The 18,273-nt window shown below is 53.2% G+C and overlaps 4 protein-coding genes across 4 annotated transcripts; 2 read left to right on the top strand and 2 right to left on the bottom strand.

Moving 5' to 3' along the window:
• Window positions 1-329: 329 nt before the first annotated feature.
• On the bottom strand, window positions 330-7,861 carry PRPF8 (Pre-mRNA-processing-splicing factor 8; the record flags this gene model as incomplete). The annotated part of the gene is made up of 3 exons (XM_051434895.1): window positions 330-2,818; window positions 3,145-3,600; window positions 3,652-7,861. The coding sequence occupies 3 exons, from the start codon at window positions 7,859-7,861 to the stop codon at window positions 330-332; spliced, it is 7,155 nt and encodes a 2,384-aa protein (XP_051290919.1).
• Window positions 7,862-8,567: 706 nt separating this feature from the next.
• Window positions 8,568-9,044, top strand: RPL34B (60S ribosomal protein L34B; the record flags this gene model as incomplete). The annotated part of the gene is made up of 3 exons (XM_051434894.1): window positions 8,568-8,591; window positions 8,675-8,788; window positions 8,838-9,044. 3 exons carry the CDS (start codon window positions 8,568-8,570, stop codon window positions 9,042-9,044), a joined length of 345 nt encoding a protein of 114 aa, XP_051290918.1.
• Window positions 9,045-10,259: 1,215 nt separating this feature from the next.
• J4E90_005339 (uncharacterized protein) lies at window positions 10,260-12,779 on the top strand (the record flags this gene model as incomplete). The annotated part of the gene is made up of 4 exons (XM_051434893.1): window positions 10,260-10,478; window positions 10,676-11,517; window positions 11,565-11,842; window positions 11,890-12,779. The coding sequence occupies 4 exons, from the start codon at window positions 10,260-10,262 to the stop codon at window positions 12,777-12,779; spliced, it is 2,229 nt and encodes a 742-aa protein (XP_051290917.1).
• Window positions 12,780-15,293: 2,514 nt separating this feature from the next.
• J4E90_005338 (uncharacterized protein) lies at window positions 15,294-17,142 on the bottom strand (the record flags this gene model as incomplete). The annotated part of the gene is made up of 2 exons (XM_051434892.1): window positions 15,294-15,904; window positions 15,954-17,142. The coding sequence occupies 2 exons, from the start codon at window positions 17,140-17,142 to the stop codon at window positions 15,294-15,296; spliced, it is 1,800 nt and encodes a 599-aa protein (XP_051290916.1).
• Between the last annotated feature and the right edge of the window lie 1,131 nt (window positions 17,143-18,273).

Genomic DNA, 18,273 nt, shown 5'->3' with positions numbered 1-18,273 from the left:
GGAGCCAAAGGTGTTAGAGCGCAGGAGCAAAACGCTGGCTCATCGGTAGAAGAACTTAGTACAGACAGCGGAATATCGAGTAGTTCAGAGCAGCAGGCGCAGTAATCACAACGACAGAGAAGAAATATTGTGAGTTCAATATGCATTTCGCTGAAAACATTATAATACACTATGCACGTTTTTGCTACCCAATCTCAATCATCGCCCATTCTCCACTATCCATGCAATCAATGATGCGATGATGCAAAAAACGCCAAATCCCTAGGAACGCCGTCAGAGGGTATACTCCTACTCAGATACACTCCTCCTTTTGTTGTACATCGTCCCGTCTACTCAAACTGGTTCTCGCGATCGACCCAGACATCCTCCAACTCAGCGAAGTTGTGGAAGTGCAATGGGCGATGGATGCTGTCGTAGAAGCGTACAGGTGTGTCGAGACGCACATGAACCGGCCTCTTCTCCACGGTACCGAATGTGCTACCCATGAAGCTGTAGTTCCAGACGCCGTTGTCTGGTACGAGGAAGTAACCTCGGATCTTGTCTGAAAGTAGCAACTGGCACTTCTCACCGAAGCTGGTGCTGAAACCAGTTGGGTTGTCAGACATGGTGTCCTTGTTCTGAGCACCCCACTTGTAGCCGTCAGGAGTGAGGGCCCATGCAGCGAGCGAAACGGAACCAGGAGTGAAGGAAACTGTCATTGAGACGGTCTTCTTGTCCCAGCTAGGGTGCTGGTTCATAAGGCGAGCGTGCTGAGTGACGTCGCTGGCTTGCATGTATGGCGGCTCGTTGCCACTGACAGTGTGAATGATTCCGAGGGGCTCGAGATTGTCCAGGTACTCATGATTAGGCAGTTCCTTGGGTAGCTGAACATCACGGGTGTTGCCTACTTGAGGAATCATGACGATGGTGCTGATCTCCTTGACTTGGTCGTTATCCGCTGGCGACTTTCCGTACAGGTAACCGGCAACTTGGACACGGAGATCGGCGATGGTGATGAAGCGCTTCAGTACGTTCTTGGGCATGACGTACGTGAAGTGACCTTCCTCCTTGACATCCTCAGAGTTGATGTAGATGTTGTTCGCACGAGTGCGCAAGTTGGAAGTAGCCACAGCCCTCGTCCGCCACTCGGTCTTAGAGGCGAAGGATGCCTGCTCGTACTGCGATGTAGTCGTGACAACCATCTCTTCACCGTGGATGTTCTGCGTCTTAGTCGTGACAGCAGTCAACTGCTGTTGCTCCTCCTGCTGCTTGTCGATCTCGGCAGCCTGCTGACGTTGCATCGAAGGAGCTGAGATCTCCATACCCAGGATGATGTCACGCACTTCACTGCTGGTGAGGGATGAAGTGTTGACGTTGTTCTTCTTGCCGTAATCAAGCAAGATGAGATCTCGAAGTTGAACTTCAACCTTGATCCAGTCTTCGTCAGCTAGTGAGGGCCAGATGTGATGCTCCTGTGTAATGACAGTCTTGTCTGGACGCAAGAGCAGCTTCGTCTTGTCCTGGTTGACGTGCAGGGCGCGCAGGATGAGGATCAAACGGGAGAAGGCCGTGTATGAGGAGATGGTCTTCAGCCATTCGTCGTACAAGTTGAAGAGCACCATCTGAGGTCCAGTCGCTCGTAAGATCATGTCACCGAGCTTCTCGACCTTCATAGCCGCCTGGAAGGGCAGTTGCAGTTCCGAGGCACGGATGGAGATGTTGGGGAAGTCAAGCAAGTGCACCTCAAGAGGGTCAAGCAGACCCTTACGAGTGACGATGAGCTGCTTCGGCTGCTCCTCCACAGGCAGAGACCGGATAAGAGCCGCTACTTCTTCGGCCGTCTTCCACTTGGCTAGTTGACCAAGACGCTTCTGACCAGCCCAAACACTAGTATGGATAATCTTCAAGAACAGTTGTCCAGTACGAGGGTTGAAGATGAAGATAGCACCGTTGATAGGCTTGGTCGTCAAGTTACCCTCAAAGGTTTTGTGGATTGTCACACGGTAGACATTGGTATCGTCGATGAACAGCTGGATCTGGTTGCTGAACAGCTCGGAGTAGTTCTGTGAGTTGAGGAACTCTTGAGAACTCTCGGATGCGTACAGCTGAAGACCCTTCCTGATACGCTCTCGGAGGACGTAGAGCGCAGGGTTAGCCTTCATGACCTTTGCCATGGCCTGTTGAACGAGTTGCTTAAGACCAGGGAAGTATTGTCCGTATGCAGAGTACAAGTTGTAAGCCAGGTCGATACCGATCATGAGACCAGTAGCGGACGGGTAAATGCTCATACTGTCCTGAGTGTAGTCGAGGTACTTGGCGCGGACGTAACGTTCAATGTCGTGAGAATCGTAGTCACCGTATCGCAATTGAACGTCAATCCAGAACTTGTTTGTCGTAGTGGCGCTCATGGTGTCCTTGGTGTCGTAAAGCATAGATGGTGGTGATACGCTCCACTTGTGGCTGGCGAAGAGGAGAATATCAGCACAAGAACTGTTCATCTTGTACGACTTTCGCGGATGGATAGTCTCCTTCTGCACCGTCTCGATACCGAGAGCCTCGAGCTCTTGGTCGAAGACCTGGCACAAGTCCATAACAACGGACTCATGGATCTTCTGCCACAAATGGGCACGGAAAATCTGGATGAGCGAAATTTTGAGGGTGGGGATCTTGCCGTGCAAGAAGATACCGGTAAGATCGAGTTGGACCTGGAAACCAACGTAGACGTTGGCTCGGTTGATGGTAGGTGACCACCAAAGTGTGAAGCGACGGTTGGGAATCTGATTAAGACCGGAACGTTGGGCGTTGGTGAGCTTCTTGAATTTCATAGACTCCTCAAAACCTAAATAAAAGTTAGCATTGTTGTGCACAGAAGCATGAGGTGTTCGGGGTGGTCGTGACGGAGAAGAGGAAATAACAAGGGGAGGAGTAGAAGAGTTTTATGCCCATGCATCTCTCCAGGCACCAGCGCCAGCACGTGATGAGGGTGTTGTTTGGTAAGGATGTTGCTGCGAACCAAGATCGCGAGCCAGGCTTACAGCCGACACGTGATTTTGATAAGACGGAGGGATAGGGCAACGGGCAGTTGGGGAATACGATGGTGGCAGGAAGTGTAGAGAGATGAGTAAAGAAAGACCGAGACTTGACTCAGTACACGGAAAAACGTACCTGATGCTTTTTCCCAGAAGAGACCCTCCCACGATGGGAAGGCCGTTGCCTTGAACAAGGTGTGCTCCAGGATGGTCTCAACACCACCCAAAGCCTGAATAACATCCGTTCTGTATGCGTTGAGGTTCCAAAGCTTACCGTCGTGGCGTTGGCTCGTCCACCAGAAGGGGTTGCTCTTCATGTGCTGGTAAATTTTGAATTCGGTCCGTGCGCGGAAACCCTTGTCGAAACTGAGGGTACTGCGGTCCTTCTGGAACAGGGTGTTAATACGAGGGAGACCACGGTCCCAGCTGTCCTCCAGATCCTCGAGGGTTAGTCGGCGGTTCTGTTGCTGTGCCTCTTGACGCTTTTGGGAGTATTCCATCCAGACACGTTGGGAGTCGACGAACTCAGACTCCCATGGGATGATGTAACGGAAGATGTTTGGAATGAGAGTCTCCTCATCGTGCGACATACCTATTAAGTTAGCATAAGTTTCATTCCATTTTATACGGGGCAATTTCTTACCGGCACGGTAATGCGTGACGCCAGTGTCAGTCTGCTTTGACCATCTCTTATCACTGGTTGGGATAAGAATGTGAGATCCAGAAATCATACCCAGACCACCCAGTTCCTTGGGCGTGTAGAACACAGCAGGAGGGAAACGCGAAGGCATCTTGGAGTTCAAACCAATCTTGACACGCGTCTGGATCTTGGTCTCGCACTTCACAATCGTATCGAGTAGGTTGACGGTGGACACCGCAGCCTCACGGTAGTAGGTGAAGAGCGCAATGAGAGTCGTGTTCCACTTGTTCGCAATCTTCGTGAATGTAGTAGATCCAGAAGACATCAGAATCTGTCGAATGCGGTTGTTGAACTTCTGAATATCTTCTTCGGTCACCTGTAAGAAGGCATCTGCGGTACGCTCCTTGGTGGAGTTGTCGACAAGAGACCACACGCTGTCCTTAACAGGGAATTCGCCAGTCAAGTTTCGGATCTTGGGCAGGATACGGACTTCGAAACCGTTCATGGAGAACAGCAAGTTGGGGTTGTCGCGACTGTAGACACTAGCGAAGGTGTCGTCCCACTCAATAGTAGTGACCGATCGTGGTAGGCGGTTCTTGAGATCCCAGAAAACTGCGCGACCAAGGTTGACATCGTGGCGCATTAGTCGCATCCTAGAGTCACGCGGCCAACACTTCTTGTTCTTGTATCCAATGACGTTCTCAAAGTTAGGGTCCGGGTTCTCAGTGAGGAAACGCTGAATCAGATCGCGAGACTCCTCAGCGGTGAACCTGAAGAAGACCCAGATGCGGTCAATGTACCTGGTGTACAATCGGATCGGGTGGCGCACCTCGGTCTCCTTGTCCTTGAATTGCAAGAAGTCGTTGGGGCTCTCTGGTGCACCAGCGATCTCGTTTGCACGCTGTAAACCTAGAAGGAGGATATCCAGCACGAGACCATAGAACTGGAAGACGAAACCAGAGAATTGGAGACCACGAATCATACCGTAGGCGTTGACGTGGTTCATGTCCTTGTAGTTGAGTTGGACGTTGTTCTTCGCTGTGATGTAATCCGCCAAGTTGTGGTCCATGATGAGACGCAACAAACGGTTCAACATGGTAAGATCAATCTTCTCATACACCTTCGACAGCTGAGTCTCGATCATGACGTTGCACTCTCCATCTTGGCTCTCCCAGACCTTGTCAAGGTTGTTGATTCCCTGGGCCCACTTGTAGGTCAGAAGAGGCGGGACTTCGGAGTCAGAAGGCTTGATCCAGGCCGGGAACAGATGCCGCTGATCAGCCTGGTACCATAGGTATTGATCGAGATAGGCGTCAGTGATCTTCTCCATGGGCTCAATATCGTACACAGGGTTGATGTTGCTGTAGTTATCGTTCATGTCGATACCTACTTCCTTGAAAGCACGCTGTGTGAGCAAGAAGCGCTTGATGCGCGCAAGAGTCGTACCCGGAGAATCGTAGGCCTGCTCAATAAGAGCCAACTCTTCACGCTGGCTCTGGTTGAGTCGGCCCTTGACGGAATACGCTTCCCTGAGACGCTCTAGGGCCAGGATGAGAATCTTCGTGTCGTGCTTGTAAGAGACACTTGGGAAGGGAATTGGCTGGAACTTGCGGGCCTCAAGCCAGTGCACCATGGTAGTGTATATGGCGACAGCTTCTTCGGAAGAGACATAAGGACCGTCCTTCATGTAATTGTGCTGACGTTCCTGCTCGGCCTTGAGCCACAAACGTGTCAATCGACCTAAGTTCTTCTTGGCGACGGTCTTGTCAACAGTGGCACCTCGTCGGATACGCTCACGGTTGTAATGTGCAACCGAGATCCACCAGTCTGCCTTGCTCTTGACGTAGCGCAAGATGATGTTCTCGATGGGGGCTGGCAGGCCAGGTACCTTCCAAGGGATGTTACTCTTCCAGCAACGCCATGCCTCTGACAAATGTTGCAGAACAGTGTTGACCTTGTTTTGCTTGATGCCCTCGGGCATCATGTCCATGAGATCACTCATGACAGCAGCGCGGAGCTCCAAGTCGAAATGCGACTCAACACGTTGCTTGGTGACGGTCTTTGCAACACCCTTGCTGTGTCTGCCCTCAAATTGACGAGAGAGCAGGTTTCCGAGCCAGCGCTCCAGCAAAGGAATGATACCGCGCATGAAGAAAAGCCAAACTCTCCACGCAGGAGCCCAGAAACCACATCCAGGACCCTTCCCGACAGGGCCGGAGTTGAATCGGTAGTAGATCAAATGCTTCAGATCCTTGCAGGAACGGATCTGGTGCATCAGCTTGTACTTGTAACGGTACATACCAGTCAGCTGACCGACGTGGTTGAAAGCGTAAAGGATACCATCGGCGAGTTGGAAGGCGTCGATATTGCCTAGACGGTACTGGACCTGAGCGTCAACAATGAGCTTCGTTAGCCTCAGAATCTCACGCATGAGATGGAAAGCGTTTCCGAAACGTGACTTCTTGCGCTCCTTGGTAGTAAGGGTCTTGACAGGCTTCAAGTTGAAGTTGTAGTCAAGATGCAAGTAAGTCAAGTTTTTGCGATGGATGAGAAGGTTGAGCATGTTGTAACCCTGTCGGCAAACCTGCAGACCGGCCTCAACCCAATCAATCTTGGTCTGCTGGAAGAATTTGGTGCTCTTGAGCGTCCGCATCAAATTCTGCTTGTTTTGTGCTTGTGGCGGCTTCTTGTGGAGCTCGTTCAAAACAAACGTCTTCAGCAACTTCTGGTAAGAGACCCGGACCTTGACGGGCTGACCCGCAGGAACGTGCTCAAGGTACCATTGCTTTACAAGGGGAACGTCCTGTGCCCGCACCATACGACCTGATCGCTTGTCGAACGGGTGGGGTGCCCACCAAAGCGCGATGGCTGAAGCAGTGTCTGGGGTGGCAATCTCCTCGTCAGCCATGAACGGCTCCATCTCTTCGGGCATCTGGAAGTCATCCTCGTCGTCCTCATCATCTTCACCGAAGACCAGATCCTCGTGGCTTACGGAGATGTTCTTTGGTGCTACAGCTCTTGAAGAGATGGGGTTGATTCCAGGGTCGAAGTAGAAAGCGGGCAAATCCGGGTCCTCAGCACGGACGTAGACGACCTGCGGGTGAGAATACCAAGCCAGCTTGACACTTCGCGGCAGGGAGTTGTAGAGGTATGGGTATGACACGCGGTACTCGGTTCGGATAGGCGATCGGAAGATGATGCGGTCAATAGCGTTAAACTCGCCAAAATCCTCGTCGTTCGGGTCGATGTCTTTATACAAGGGCTCGAAACGGGGCCCTCCGGGTATCGCGACATTGAGTGCCTTGGCTGTCTGGAAGCTGTCCATGTCAAACATGTGGAAGTAGTTCTTGTCAACAATATCGCTGAGAAGCTGTTTGCTCAGACGGTATAGCGTTGCCATCTGAGGCAGGTCGAGATTCCAGGTCTCGTAGCTGGGCCCGTTGACATGTGGGGTATCGAGAAGCGCGCGGTGTTCGTAGAACCAATCGTACACAGGGCTATCTTCGTCCTCGTCCAGCTCCAACTGAATAGGCTCCAGGGGCTCAACGTCTTCGATGTTTTCCGAGTACGACAGGGGCGGCTCTTCGTCGTCGAAAGGCGGGAAACGCATGCGCTTGAAGTGTCGGCGATCGCTCTTCTCCTTCCTCATAGCCAGCCACATGGCTGCCCATTGTGCGTGGAAGACGGGCTCGATCACACGAGGAACCTCGTTGACCAGGGTCAGACATCCGTTGGTGTGGTAGAGGACTTTTACGTCTCGTCTACTCTCCCAGGGCATGGGCATGTTCTCCAGAAGCTTCAGAACCGCGTGCGGCATGAACTTGAGCGCACCGAGATAACTTCGCTTGTCCGTGGTGAATTTCTTCTGGGACACATCGCCGATATCCCTGAACACCTTGCGCAAATGCTCTGGGGGTAGATCCGCCTTTTGTGTCTCGACGAATCCTGCCTTGCGCTTCTCGCCGAACCTTTGGCGCTGTTGCCGTAACCAGTCCTTCTTCTTTTGGGCAAACTTCGCAACTTGCGGGTCGACAGGTGGCCGCATACCGGGAGGGCCTACTGTACCAGGCGCACCTGGTGGTCCTGGAGGAGGCGGCGGTGGCGGCGCATATCCGGAGCCCGGAGGACCTGGCGGAGGCGGTGGTGGTGGCGGCGCGTATCCAGCACCTGGAGGGCCTGGTGGAGGCGGCGGCGGGGGTGGGGGGAAAGCCATGTTGACTGATATTAGGAAAAGAAATCTGTTGCCGTTAGAGGGGATGAAAACGCGAGACTGGAGGAATTATGCGCCTCTTGTATCAAGTGTCGAGATTGTAGGAGCTAGAAGGCTCGTACAAGATAAAAGGCTAAAGGGGATTACTGACCTCTATAACGCGATCACAGTGCTACACTGAACTCGTGGATTGAGCACAGTTGGTCGCGCGACAAGCTTAGGAGTCGAATCCTGAGCTTTGCGGACGGCGCCGCGGTCGAAGAAGGGGAAGTCGCGTCGGCGCGTGGGTCTCCAGACTGTCTCCAGAAGCTCGAAAGTCGTATAGTTGGCAGGGCACACGAAGCAGAGATACACCCTCTGCGCGTTGTGTGGAGTGGCGATGGAGATGTGCGCATACCATAGTCTAGTGAATCTTCTTGCCAGGCCTCCGTGCACGGGCGCTCATCACGTGATAGTGGATCACGGCTTCCTTGTCTAGCGTGCTAGCGCAGGTCGGCTAACCGAGCACACGACGATTTTCGCTGCCTCACTAACCAACGACGACAACAGTGGTAAGCAAGCTCGCCGTCCTGCGAATTTCTTCGACGATACTAACAATCCCTTTCCAGACCCAGGTACGATTATCGCCCTTTGCGACACCACCTCCGACATCATTTCGCTCACACGCTCACAGACAATCGCCCACTGATTCCCCGGGAAATCTTTCACAATGCCGTCCAACAGACTCACCTACGTACGTCGCACCGCACTCCCGAGCCCTGGACCAGGCGAATGAGGATCTTGGGATCGTTGGAAGCAAAGACTGACATTGGGCAGAGGCGTCGCGCGCCCTACAACACCAGGAGCCAGAAGGTCCGCGTCATCAAGACCCCCGGTGGTGAACTCCGTTACCTGCACATCAAGAAGAGGGGTACTGCCCCCAAGTGCGGTGTAAGTCAGACTCGGAAGGATACAAAGCCTTGTTGTTGACAGTTTGTAGGACTGCGGTACCAAGCTTCAGGGTATCCCCGCCCTCCGCCCCCGCGAGTACGCCCAGATCTCCCGCCCCAAGAAGACCGTCCAGCGCGCCTACGGTGGATCGCGATGCGCCGGCTGCGTCCAGGACCGCATCGTCCGTGCTTTCCTGATCGAGGAGCAGAAGGTCGTCAAGAAGGTCCTCAAGGAGTCCCAGCAAAAGAAGCGTTAAGCGGTTGCATTGAGTGTCAAGGGGTTTAGCATGTCAAAACTGGGTCTTCGGTGTTCATGTGCATTATGGGCAGTCTCCTGGTTCGGTCGGCTTTTACGATATCAAGACGATTTGTACGTCACTCCGCCAGGATGTAGCTGAGTAGGGTCACGAATACATCCACAAGCTACACGCTATGTTTGCCGACAGACTGCAGTGTGACAGTATGATGAGGGCTTGGTGGCTTGCATGCTTTTCCAGTCTCGAATGCTAGTATGGGTGTCCAAAATCCTTTGACCTGTGCGCGAGGTTCAACAGCGGCCAAGGCAACGCCAACAATTCACACCACCATGTTCAACCCAGGCCTGCCTGAATGTACATGTAACCTGCGTCATGATAGTGAAAGCATGCCCTGAACTTACACTTTACCACTGGTCCTCATGAAATCACCTCTTCGGATGGGAAATCACAGCAGTACGACTTGGAAATCTGACACTTTGCAACCTGATCTAAAGATTGAAGTTGTGACGGCACCTTATAGAAAGAATAAATCAACAGGTCTGCAGCCTATATTGACATAAGAGCATGCAAAGTAGGTGACCTAAAGTTAATGTAGGGTCTAGTGTGTTCAGCTTTTCCGTTGAAGGTTGTGACGCGAAGAACCAGTGTTCCCATTCTCATTCTTTCATCCCACATGTTGACGATGCATGCACTAACCTTCTGCCAACACGTCCGATGACAATAATGCAAGCGTGAATGACCTCAGACTTTGATGGTCCTGTTTCGCGCGCTCTCACGCTCCTACGCATGCGACATCGAGAATCTTCAGCGCACCAGGGCTAGTCCTGGAATACCCAGCCAAAACGCGAAAAGTCCAAGAAACCGGTTCATAACGCGTAGGTGTAGGGCCCGGATAGTTACGGTGGAGATTGCCAGAACGAGGCTTGCCGCGATTCAGCATGGGTGGTCGCAGGCTATGATTGGAGAGTCAGAACCAATTCTGACAAGCTCGCCCGCGTCTGAGAGCCCACAGTTCGGCGGCTTCCTGCAGGAGCTTGCAGCTTGTGATAGCAGTCAGGCGCGCATGATCGAGTGAGTCTCCCACGGCATTGGAGTCAGAGTCGTGGCCTGGCAGCCGGTCAAGTTTCGCACGCGCTTGCGGCCTCGGACTCCCTCAGCTGGACCCCCACTTCTACCTACCCTCACAACCTAAATTCCCTGCGATATCGGTCGCATATGTCGAGCAATATGCTGCATTCCATGTCACCAACGACGCCCGGACTAAATGGACTGCCGCATCCGTTCCAGAGCCCCAACAGCGCCCACACCAGAGGATTCAAGCGCTCGGCTAGCAGCGACGATGATGAGAATGGCGACGGTGATACGCGGCCCTCGTCGTCGTCGCGGCGCAATACCGCGGTGAAGCGCGCCTGCAACGAGTGTCGCCAGCAGAAGGTAAGTTCTTTTTTTCTACATGCCGTCCATGCGCCCATGGAGAACCTCAATCTCAAGCCCGGGCGCCCGCGTGCGCGCCACTGAGATCAATGCGTGTGACTGTTTACGATACTCCGCGCCTGTATACGCCCTGCAACCACCAACGTCAAGCTGTCAGATGTCAATGTTTCATAATCCCGCTAACGGTGCCATTGCAGCTCAAGTGTAACGTCCAGCAAGATCCCTTCGTCAGCTGTGCGCGATGCCAGAAACAGAACCTGCGATGCGTAATCGAGCCCAACTTCAAGCGTGTCGGCAAGCGTAATAGGAATGCCGAGATGGAGAAGGAGATGGAATACTTGCGAGAGCGACTCGCCATGTACGAAGGCCAGTCCACGCCGAACCAGCCTGTTCTGAAAGCTCCGCAGCAGACGTCAGACAACCACACGTTCACTCCCGGCCCAGTCCCCAAGATGGAGGACGACGCCTTCCTACAGACACAACATACACAAGTGGCGGCAACGTCTCTGCTCGACTTGCGTAGCGGATCGCCCATGTTCTTCTCGCTGGGTGCCGGCGAAGTGCGACTGGGCCACAGTGAGGTCAACGAGCTGTTCGCCGAATACTTTCAGCTATACCACCCATTCCTGCCATTCTTAGATCAAGTGCGTTCGCCTGAGGAGTACTACTCGCAGGACCACAAGCTGCTGTTCTGGGCTATTATCGCGGTTGCCGCACGCCGCTATGGACCACGGCCGGTTCTGCTGAAGGATCTCTCCAAGCCGCTGAGCGATCTCATCTGGGACTCTATTCGAAATCAGCCGAACCACCATGTAGTCAAGGCCTTGTGTCTGCTCTGTACCTGGCCACTCCCAGCAGAGCGGACAGTGACCGACCCGACTTTCATACTGTGTGGCGCTATGATGCAGGTTGCCATGCAGATTGGTCTGCATCAGCCGACGCACCCGGATGACTTCTCCAGAACGAAAATGCAGCTGCGACGGGAGGATATACACGATCGGCTGAGGACGTGGGCCGTCTGCAACATCGTTGCGCAAACGTGAGTTTGTACCATCAAAGCATACTGCCAAAGCTAACGTATTGCAGTGTGTCAACAGGAAACGGACAGCCCTCGATAACCCTTTACGATTCGACACTCGACTTCAAAGTAGACGACGAAGAGCACATGCGCATTATACCACCCACACTGTTCGTCCGCCTTCGCCAGGAAATGGCTGCGAGCAGGATCAACAAGCTCCTGTACTCCGCCAACAGCCATCGCTTCGCCGAAGGCGCCGCCACAAGCTACATGAGTCTGGAAGCAGATCGTCTCAAGGAAGAGCGTGTGAAGGAAGAAAACAGCTCCCTGGACGGGGTGGACAGCGGTATATATGACACCCTCATTCATGGGGACTTCTCTGACTTCAAACAGGCCTGGAAGAACTGTACCACTACGCCGTCTCCTTACATTTGCATCTGTACTCGTTCTTCAGCCCGGAGATACGGCTTGAACGGCGGGACGACCTTGTCGCGCTGTACTTCGCCGCGACGGCCTATCTGGAGCGTGTCTTTAAGATACAACACGAGGGCAGGCTGCCTTACGTTCCCTACTACGTCATGCAGATGGCTCTTGCAGCCGGTTTCGCCTTGCTCAAGCTCCTCAACTCAGACTTTGCCAGCAAGCTTCCCGCGAACAAAGGTCGACAATTTGTTCTACAGACTGTGGATGCGCTGAGGAAATCCAAAGTATGGTCGAACGATCTCTTGGATCGATTCGCCGAGGTTCTGGCACAGTTGTGGAAAGAGAGTTCCCGCGGCCGCAGCCTACACAGCCTCTCTCAGTCGCCGTCTCTTAGTAACTCAGGCATGAGCACCATGTTCAATCAGCACAATCAGCAACAGCATCAACAGCAGCAGAACCAGAGGCGACCAAGCACTGGGATGCTAGATGACCCTCTCGGCCTAATCATCCGTAGTCGGATGAGCATGAGTGTGGTCTTTGACTGCGCGTTCCGCTGGCGAGAAGCGCAGGTTAGTGGAGCTGCGGAACAGCTCGAAAACACGGTCATGACAAACCCCACGAATCCGGACTCCTCCAGTAATTCTACACCACCTCCTGGCGCTGTGGAAAACCCGGCTCATACCTTGCCCAATTTCAACCCACACATCAACACGCTAAGTATGCCATTGCAAATGCCCAATGGCATGGCCAGTGCGAATAGCTTCGAAATGTTCGATTCAGTCTCCTGGTTATTGGACACTCAGCCTGATTGGACGACGTCGTACGGCAATGGCAACTTTGGTAACGAGTTTGGAGTGTAGCAGGCCCACATGATCTTGCTCAGCATGATGAGATTGACTTTCTCTAATTTATCTACTTTCACTCAATTTTGCCGGTGAGGCACTGTTTTCTCGCCCAGGGAGCGGTTTGCCCTTGTATTAGCGTGGAGTTTGGAGTTGTCGGGACGGGAAAGTACGCCTAACTGGTGATGACCGCTTGGTATTTGTCATGGAGGGAGAGTAGCTCAGTAATGAAGGGAAATTCATCGGTATGAACACAACCTTATCTTGTGAGTTATCTTTACGAAATCAGATTCTTGAGGCATACATAACGCTGAACTTCGTCGATTATCATGTTGAATGTAATGTCTACTTCCAGGTCACGATCCGCCTCTGAGGCACATATCGGAAAGGTTATAACTAGTTCGGTCTCGCCTTGATGCGATGCAAAGGAACCTCAAAGCTGCACACGTATTATGTCTAGGGTTGTGTATACCTTCCAGGTAGGTTTTGCCTGGTAGGCATATATCAACAAAATTAGTCTCTAGGCTCTTACCCTTACACGATTCTACTACCATATACTTGTCTACACTACATCGTAGACAAGGAGATAGCGTTCGAGGTGTTCTTACTAGTCCCACCTGCCTTCTTCGCTGCTTCCTGCCCTGCCACCAGCTCAAATCTGAGCTGGCATGGTATCGCGAGCAGGCGATTGCCACTCACAGCAGGAGCGACGTCGCCGTTGGTGCTTAGCAGCTAGCTGGCATGGTTGCTCCTGCCGCAGCATCTCCAGATCACTCCATCCCCAGCACTCGGCCGCAGCCACGAACAAGCGCCTGCACGAGCGATCCCAGAAGATCGCAACGTCTCGTCAGATCACCTCTACAACAAAGACCGAAGCAGTTCTCAACTATCCCGTATCGCCATGACCTCGACCTCTTTCACGCCGTTCTCCCTCGCTTCTCTACCTAACGACCGTTACCCGCGCGTACTCGAAGCCCACATCGTCATCCATGTACTCATTCTCAGTACCGCGATCCTGCTCCTCATGCAACTCATCTCGCATACGGCTGCTGCTGAGGCGGTCGAAGACTATGGCGTACCGCCAGAATGGAAGAAGCAACTCATGCGACTGTTCTTTGAACGAACGGCAGTTTTTAGTTGGGTCTTTATCTATCTGTTTGTGAGTTCGCGGAGCGAGAGTCTGGTACGATAAGGGAATAGGGATCGGGATCGAGATCGGCAAGGCTGGAGTGATCGTCAGTGTCAGATGCAGATATTGACGTGTGATAGGTACCGCTGGATGCGCTGCACGCTTCGTTGTGTATTGGATGGTATGCGGATCAGTTTCATCCGGTACGGAGGGAGAGAGATGTGGGGAGGAGGCGAAGAGCTACAAAAGCATGGCTGAAAAGGTTACGGCAGCGCTTTTCCACATGGTGGAATCAGCAATTAGAACGTCTCGAAGGAAGAGATGGAGAACAAGAAGAAGAACGCTCGCAAAGACCCGCACACGACATCGAACGTCAGCCATCAAGTCGAAACTCTACACTTCGCAATGGCACATCATCACACTGGACCAGCGACTCGGACAACCCACCATCGTCATCTCCGGCATCCTTGGCTCAACACACATACCACCCCTTTCTCCACCCGGCCTACAAGCCCCTAGCTCATAACCTCCTTCTCAGCCTCTGGGACATAATCATGTTCCTAACTCTCGCCTCCCACATCTACGTCTACGTAACCAACATCAAGCCTGGCCTCGCTTTCTGTATCGGTGAATACCACTACCCACTATGGCACTTTCCAAAGGGTCTTTCGTTCCAGGACCGCTGCAATCGCGTCAACTGGGGTATACACAGTGCAGGTGGCATATCAGCGACGGGCGCGATGTTTCTGGCTCTGTGGCATGTATGTGCACTGGTTTGTAGGTTTTGGGGCGGTGTGGGGGAAGGGCCAATACGTAGGGTTAAGAGTGGGAGAATGGGGAAGTGGAAGAAAAAGCTGAAGGGAAGAAGGAAAGGGGATGCTGGCGACGATATCGGTATGGCGGATTGGCAGTACCCACCGAGAGATGTGGATATCAGGTCGAGGAGTTCGCTGAGGAGGAGCATCAGATCAGGAATGCAGTCTGGCACGCAAGCTGGCGCGGAAGGTGGTGAGAGGAGGGAAGGTACGCTTGGCAGGGAGGAGATGGGAGTTGGTATAACGCAAAGAAGGAGAACGAGAAAAGAGAAGAGTGATGCAGGTAGTGACAGGAGGAAGGAGAGTAGAGGTAGTAGATGGAGCTGGCAGACTGGGGGGTTTTTCGAGTGCTTGGCTTGATTGGTGGTGCCGCATCGCGGGAGATATCCAGGGTGAATTTGTATACGGAAAGTAGTTGAATCTTCTCTTTTGCCAACGATCATGATGACCATGAATTGCTTGTCAACTAGGATGCTGATAGATGTAGCTGAAATTGAACTGTAACTTGACGCTGAGAGCTAAATAGTCTATATCAACCGGTATCTCTTCTGCACCTAAAACGCCGAAGCATGCCAAACGACTTCAAAATCAATGCCCACAGCCACACTCCTCGCCGTGAACAACACCACCATCACCTCTCTTCTTATGATCACCTCCATAGCTCGCCAGATGCGTCTGACCATCCAGTCTCTGCCCCTCCTCAGGTATCTTACCCATCCAGCTAACCTCCGTACCATTTACATCCAGCACCGTCAACCCCGTACCCTTCTCCCTAAGCTCCTTAGTAACAGCCTCAACATCCACATCCAGATAATCCCTCAAAAAGTCCCCAACCTCAGTGTTCTCGTGGTTACCCACCAGCGCCTTGGCAGCCTCGGGGTCCGAAGAGTAGATATTCACATCTGCGCCGCTGTGGCCGTGGGTCGACCAGCCAGTTTGCGAACGCCGGGAGACCATGTCTGCGTATTGGTATAGGGAGGTGATGGGTTCAGCGACGAGATCAGCGACTTCCTTGTCGGTGTAGTCGTAGATGCCGAGGCCGGATGTGATGGAACTCCGGACAAAGTTGGCCTTGTCCTCGTCAGATGGGCCGGCGAGGAGGTACTTTGTGTATTCGAGGGCGAGGCGCTCGGCGGAGTGGGATGCATTTGCGAGGGGGGAGGGGTACCAGAGGTATTCGGGGTAGGATGCGTGGAGTTCTGGTGAATGTTAGTGGTGGTTATTCATATGGGAGGCAGGAGAACGTACGGCGGGCAACAGCGAGACCACCTGTCTCGTGGTCCGAGGTGGAGACCATGACTGTCTCTGTCTTCTCGTTTTTGATAAAGTCCAGTACGCTGGTAAAGGTCCTGTCGTATGCGAGCACCTCGTGTACCTGAGCAGCAGGGTCGTTGTGGTGGCCTGCGTGGTCGATTCTTGATCCTTCAATCATGAGGAAGAAGCCCTTGTCGCTATCCCTGGTCGCATCGCTGAGCGCTTTCATGGCAACCTCAGCCATCTCGTGCAGGCTAGGGTAGATGTCGTCCTCGTTGCGGCGGTCAATCTCGTAGGGAATGTCTGTGTCGGCATAAAGTCCCAAGATGGGCAGATCTAGGCCCGCTCCTGTTTTCAACATATCAAAGCCCGCGCGGTCGTCGACGTATTTGTATCCTTTCTTCTTGGCCAGTTCCACGATATCTTTGTTGTCTGCGCGGCAGCTTGAGTCGACCGTCGAGTTGGGCAGGAAGTGGCATCGGCCGCCTCCAAACATCAAGTCCACGACGCGCCCAAGCGGGTAGTCTCCGACCATCTGTTCTGCGATGCGGTCTTCTTCCGATCGCATGTTGACATGAGCCGCAAAGCACGCCGGTGTCGCATCCGTGATCCTCGTGGTCACAACGAGGCCAGTCATGTATCCTGCCTTCTTGGCCGCTTCCAGCACTGTGCCGCATGGCTCGTGGTCGGGTGTTACGGAGATGGCACCGTTGTAGCTCTTCTGCGCACACGAGAACGCAGTCGCGCCTGCCGCCGAGTCGGTAATGAGAGAGGAAGAGGACCGTGTTCGCGACTGTCCGATGAGGTGTTGATCGATAACGAGCTGCTCGCTCCAGGGTGCGCCGTTCTGGAACTGCATGAACGATCTTGTGAGCGACAGCGAGGTAGGCCCCATGCCATCAGACACCATGAAGATCAAGTTCCTCTTCCCGTTCGCATGCGAAGCCTTGGAGTCGGAACCGGCCTTCTGGAAGATGACGGCGAGCACGATGACGGCCGCTGTTGCGATGACAGCCCACACGAATAGACCTATTTCTCTCCAGAACTTCCATGATCGTGGCCCGTCCTTCTCCGTGTGTGCTGTTGGGCGGCCTGTGAGCAGGGCTTCATCTTCTGCTATGTCGCGCTCTCCGCTGATGTCCGAGGACGCGCGTGCGGAGAGGAGTGGGCGAGCGCCGGACATGTTCGTGGGTGAAATGTGGTAGACGCTCTAATGCGAGAGTTGAATGTTGTAGGCGGACTAAAGGAGTGTCGGGGGTGTCTCAAGGGGACATGGCGCTGGGTGTCGAGTCAATCTATCGTCGGTCACTCTGTTGGGAGGCCACGAGATGTCGCGCCGGCTGATCGACATTGGGGTGGAACACTTGCGGGGACGTGCGCCTCGACGCTAGGAATAGCATCATCTGAAGGTGAGGCATGACCGCTGTACGACACTGACATAATCCTTGCCGTCGTGATGGTTTGTTAAATACTCAAAGGCAAAGAAGATGGGGTCGTTTACAGATGTCATAAATGGAAACCACATCGCGCTGCACAGCTAGATGGACCCTTAACCACTCTTCCACCCCCACCCAACAACACCATCAAACTCCAGTTCCACTTCCCCATCCTCTCCAACCTCCTGCTGTACGATGCCTTTCATAGCACCATTCAAGTCTTCTAGGATTCCCTCTCGCTCGCCCTGCCACCATGTACTCCTTACGTATTGCAGCGGAAACTGCATAGTCTCTACGAAAACATCTGGCGTCCCAACGCGCACAGCTTTCTTCTCATTAGAAGTCCCTACTCTTCCCAAGCCCACTGCTTCAAACTGCTGTGCCAAGTATGACTCGTCAGCCCAAAGTCCGCAGAACTTTTCTCGCAGTTCCTCACGCGAGGGCGAGTAAGGCTGTGGCGCGTTCGTGAGAGCGATGCTGCGAGTGAGAAGGCTATCCCATGACATGCTTGACCACGTTGCAACTGCTATGTATCCGCCTGGGCGCAACAGTGAGCAAAGATGCGTGAGTGTCTGTGCGGGGAGCATGGATATAGCGAAGGAGACGAATATATGTGTGTATGATGCCTTAGGGAGAGCTTGGGTTATGTCTGTCTGGAAGAAAGCATTAGTATCAACCCAGTGCTGGAGTGTCCGCAGACACAGATAACTCACATTCCCATCCACAATCTTCGTATCCAGTTTCTTCCATCCCTGCGTCTCTCCTCGCGCTCTCAAATGTTCCAACATCGGAGGACTGATGTCAGTGCCCAGCACTTTCAGCTGTTCCCACTTCTCTTTTGGTACTGTATCGTAGATTTCCTGTGCAACAACTCCCGT

Source organism: Alternaria incomplexa, assembly GCF_024043165.1.
Source record: "Alternaria incomplexa strain BMP 0042 chromosome Unknown scaffold_7, whole genome shotgun sequence".
NCBI lineage: Eukaryota > Fungi > Ascomycota > Dothideomycetes > Pleosporales > Pleosporaceae > Alternaria > Alternaria incomplexa.
This window is presented reverse-complemented; position numbering and strand designations above follow the sequence as displayed.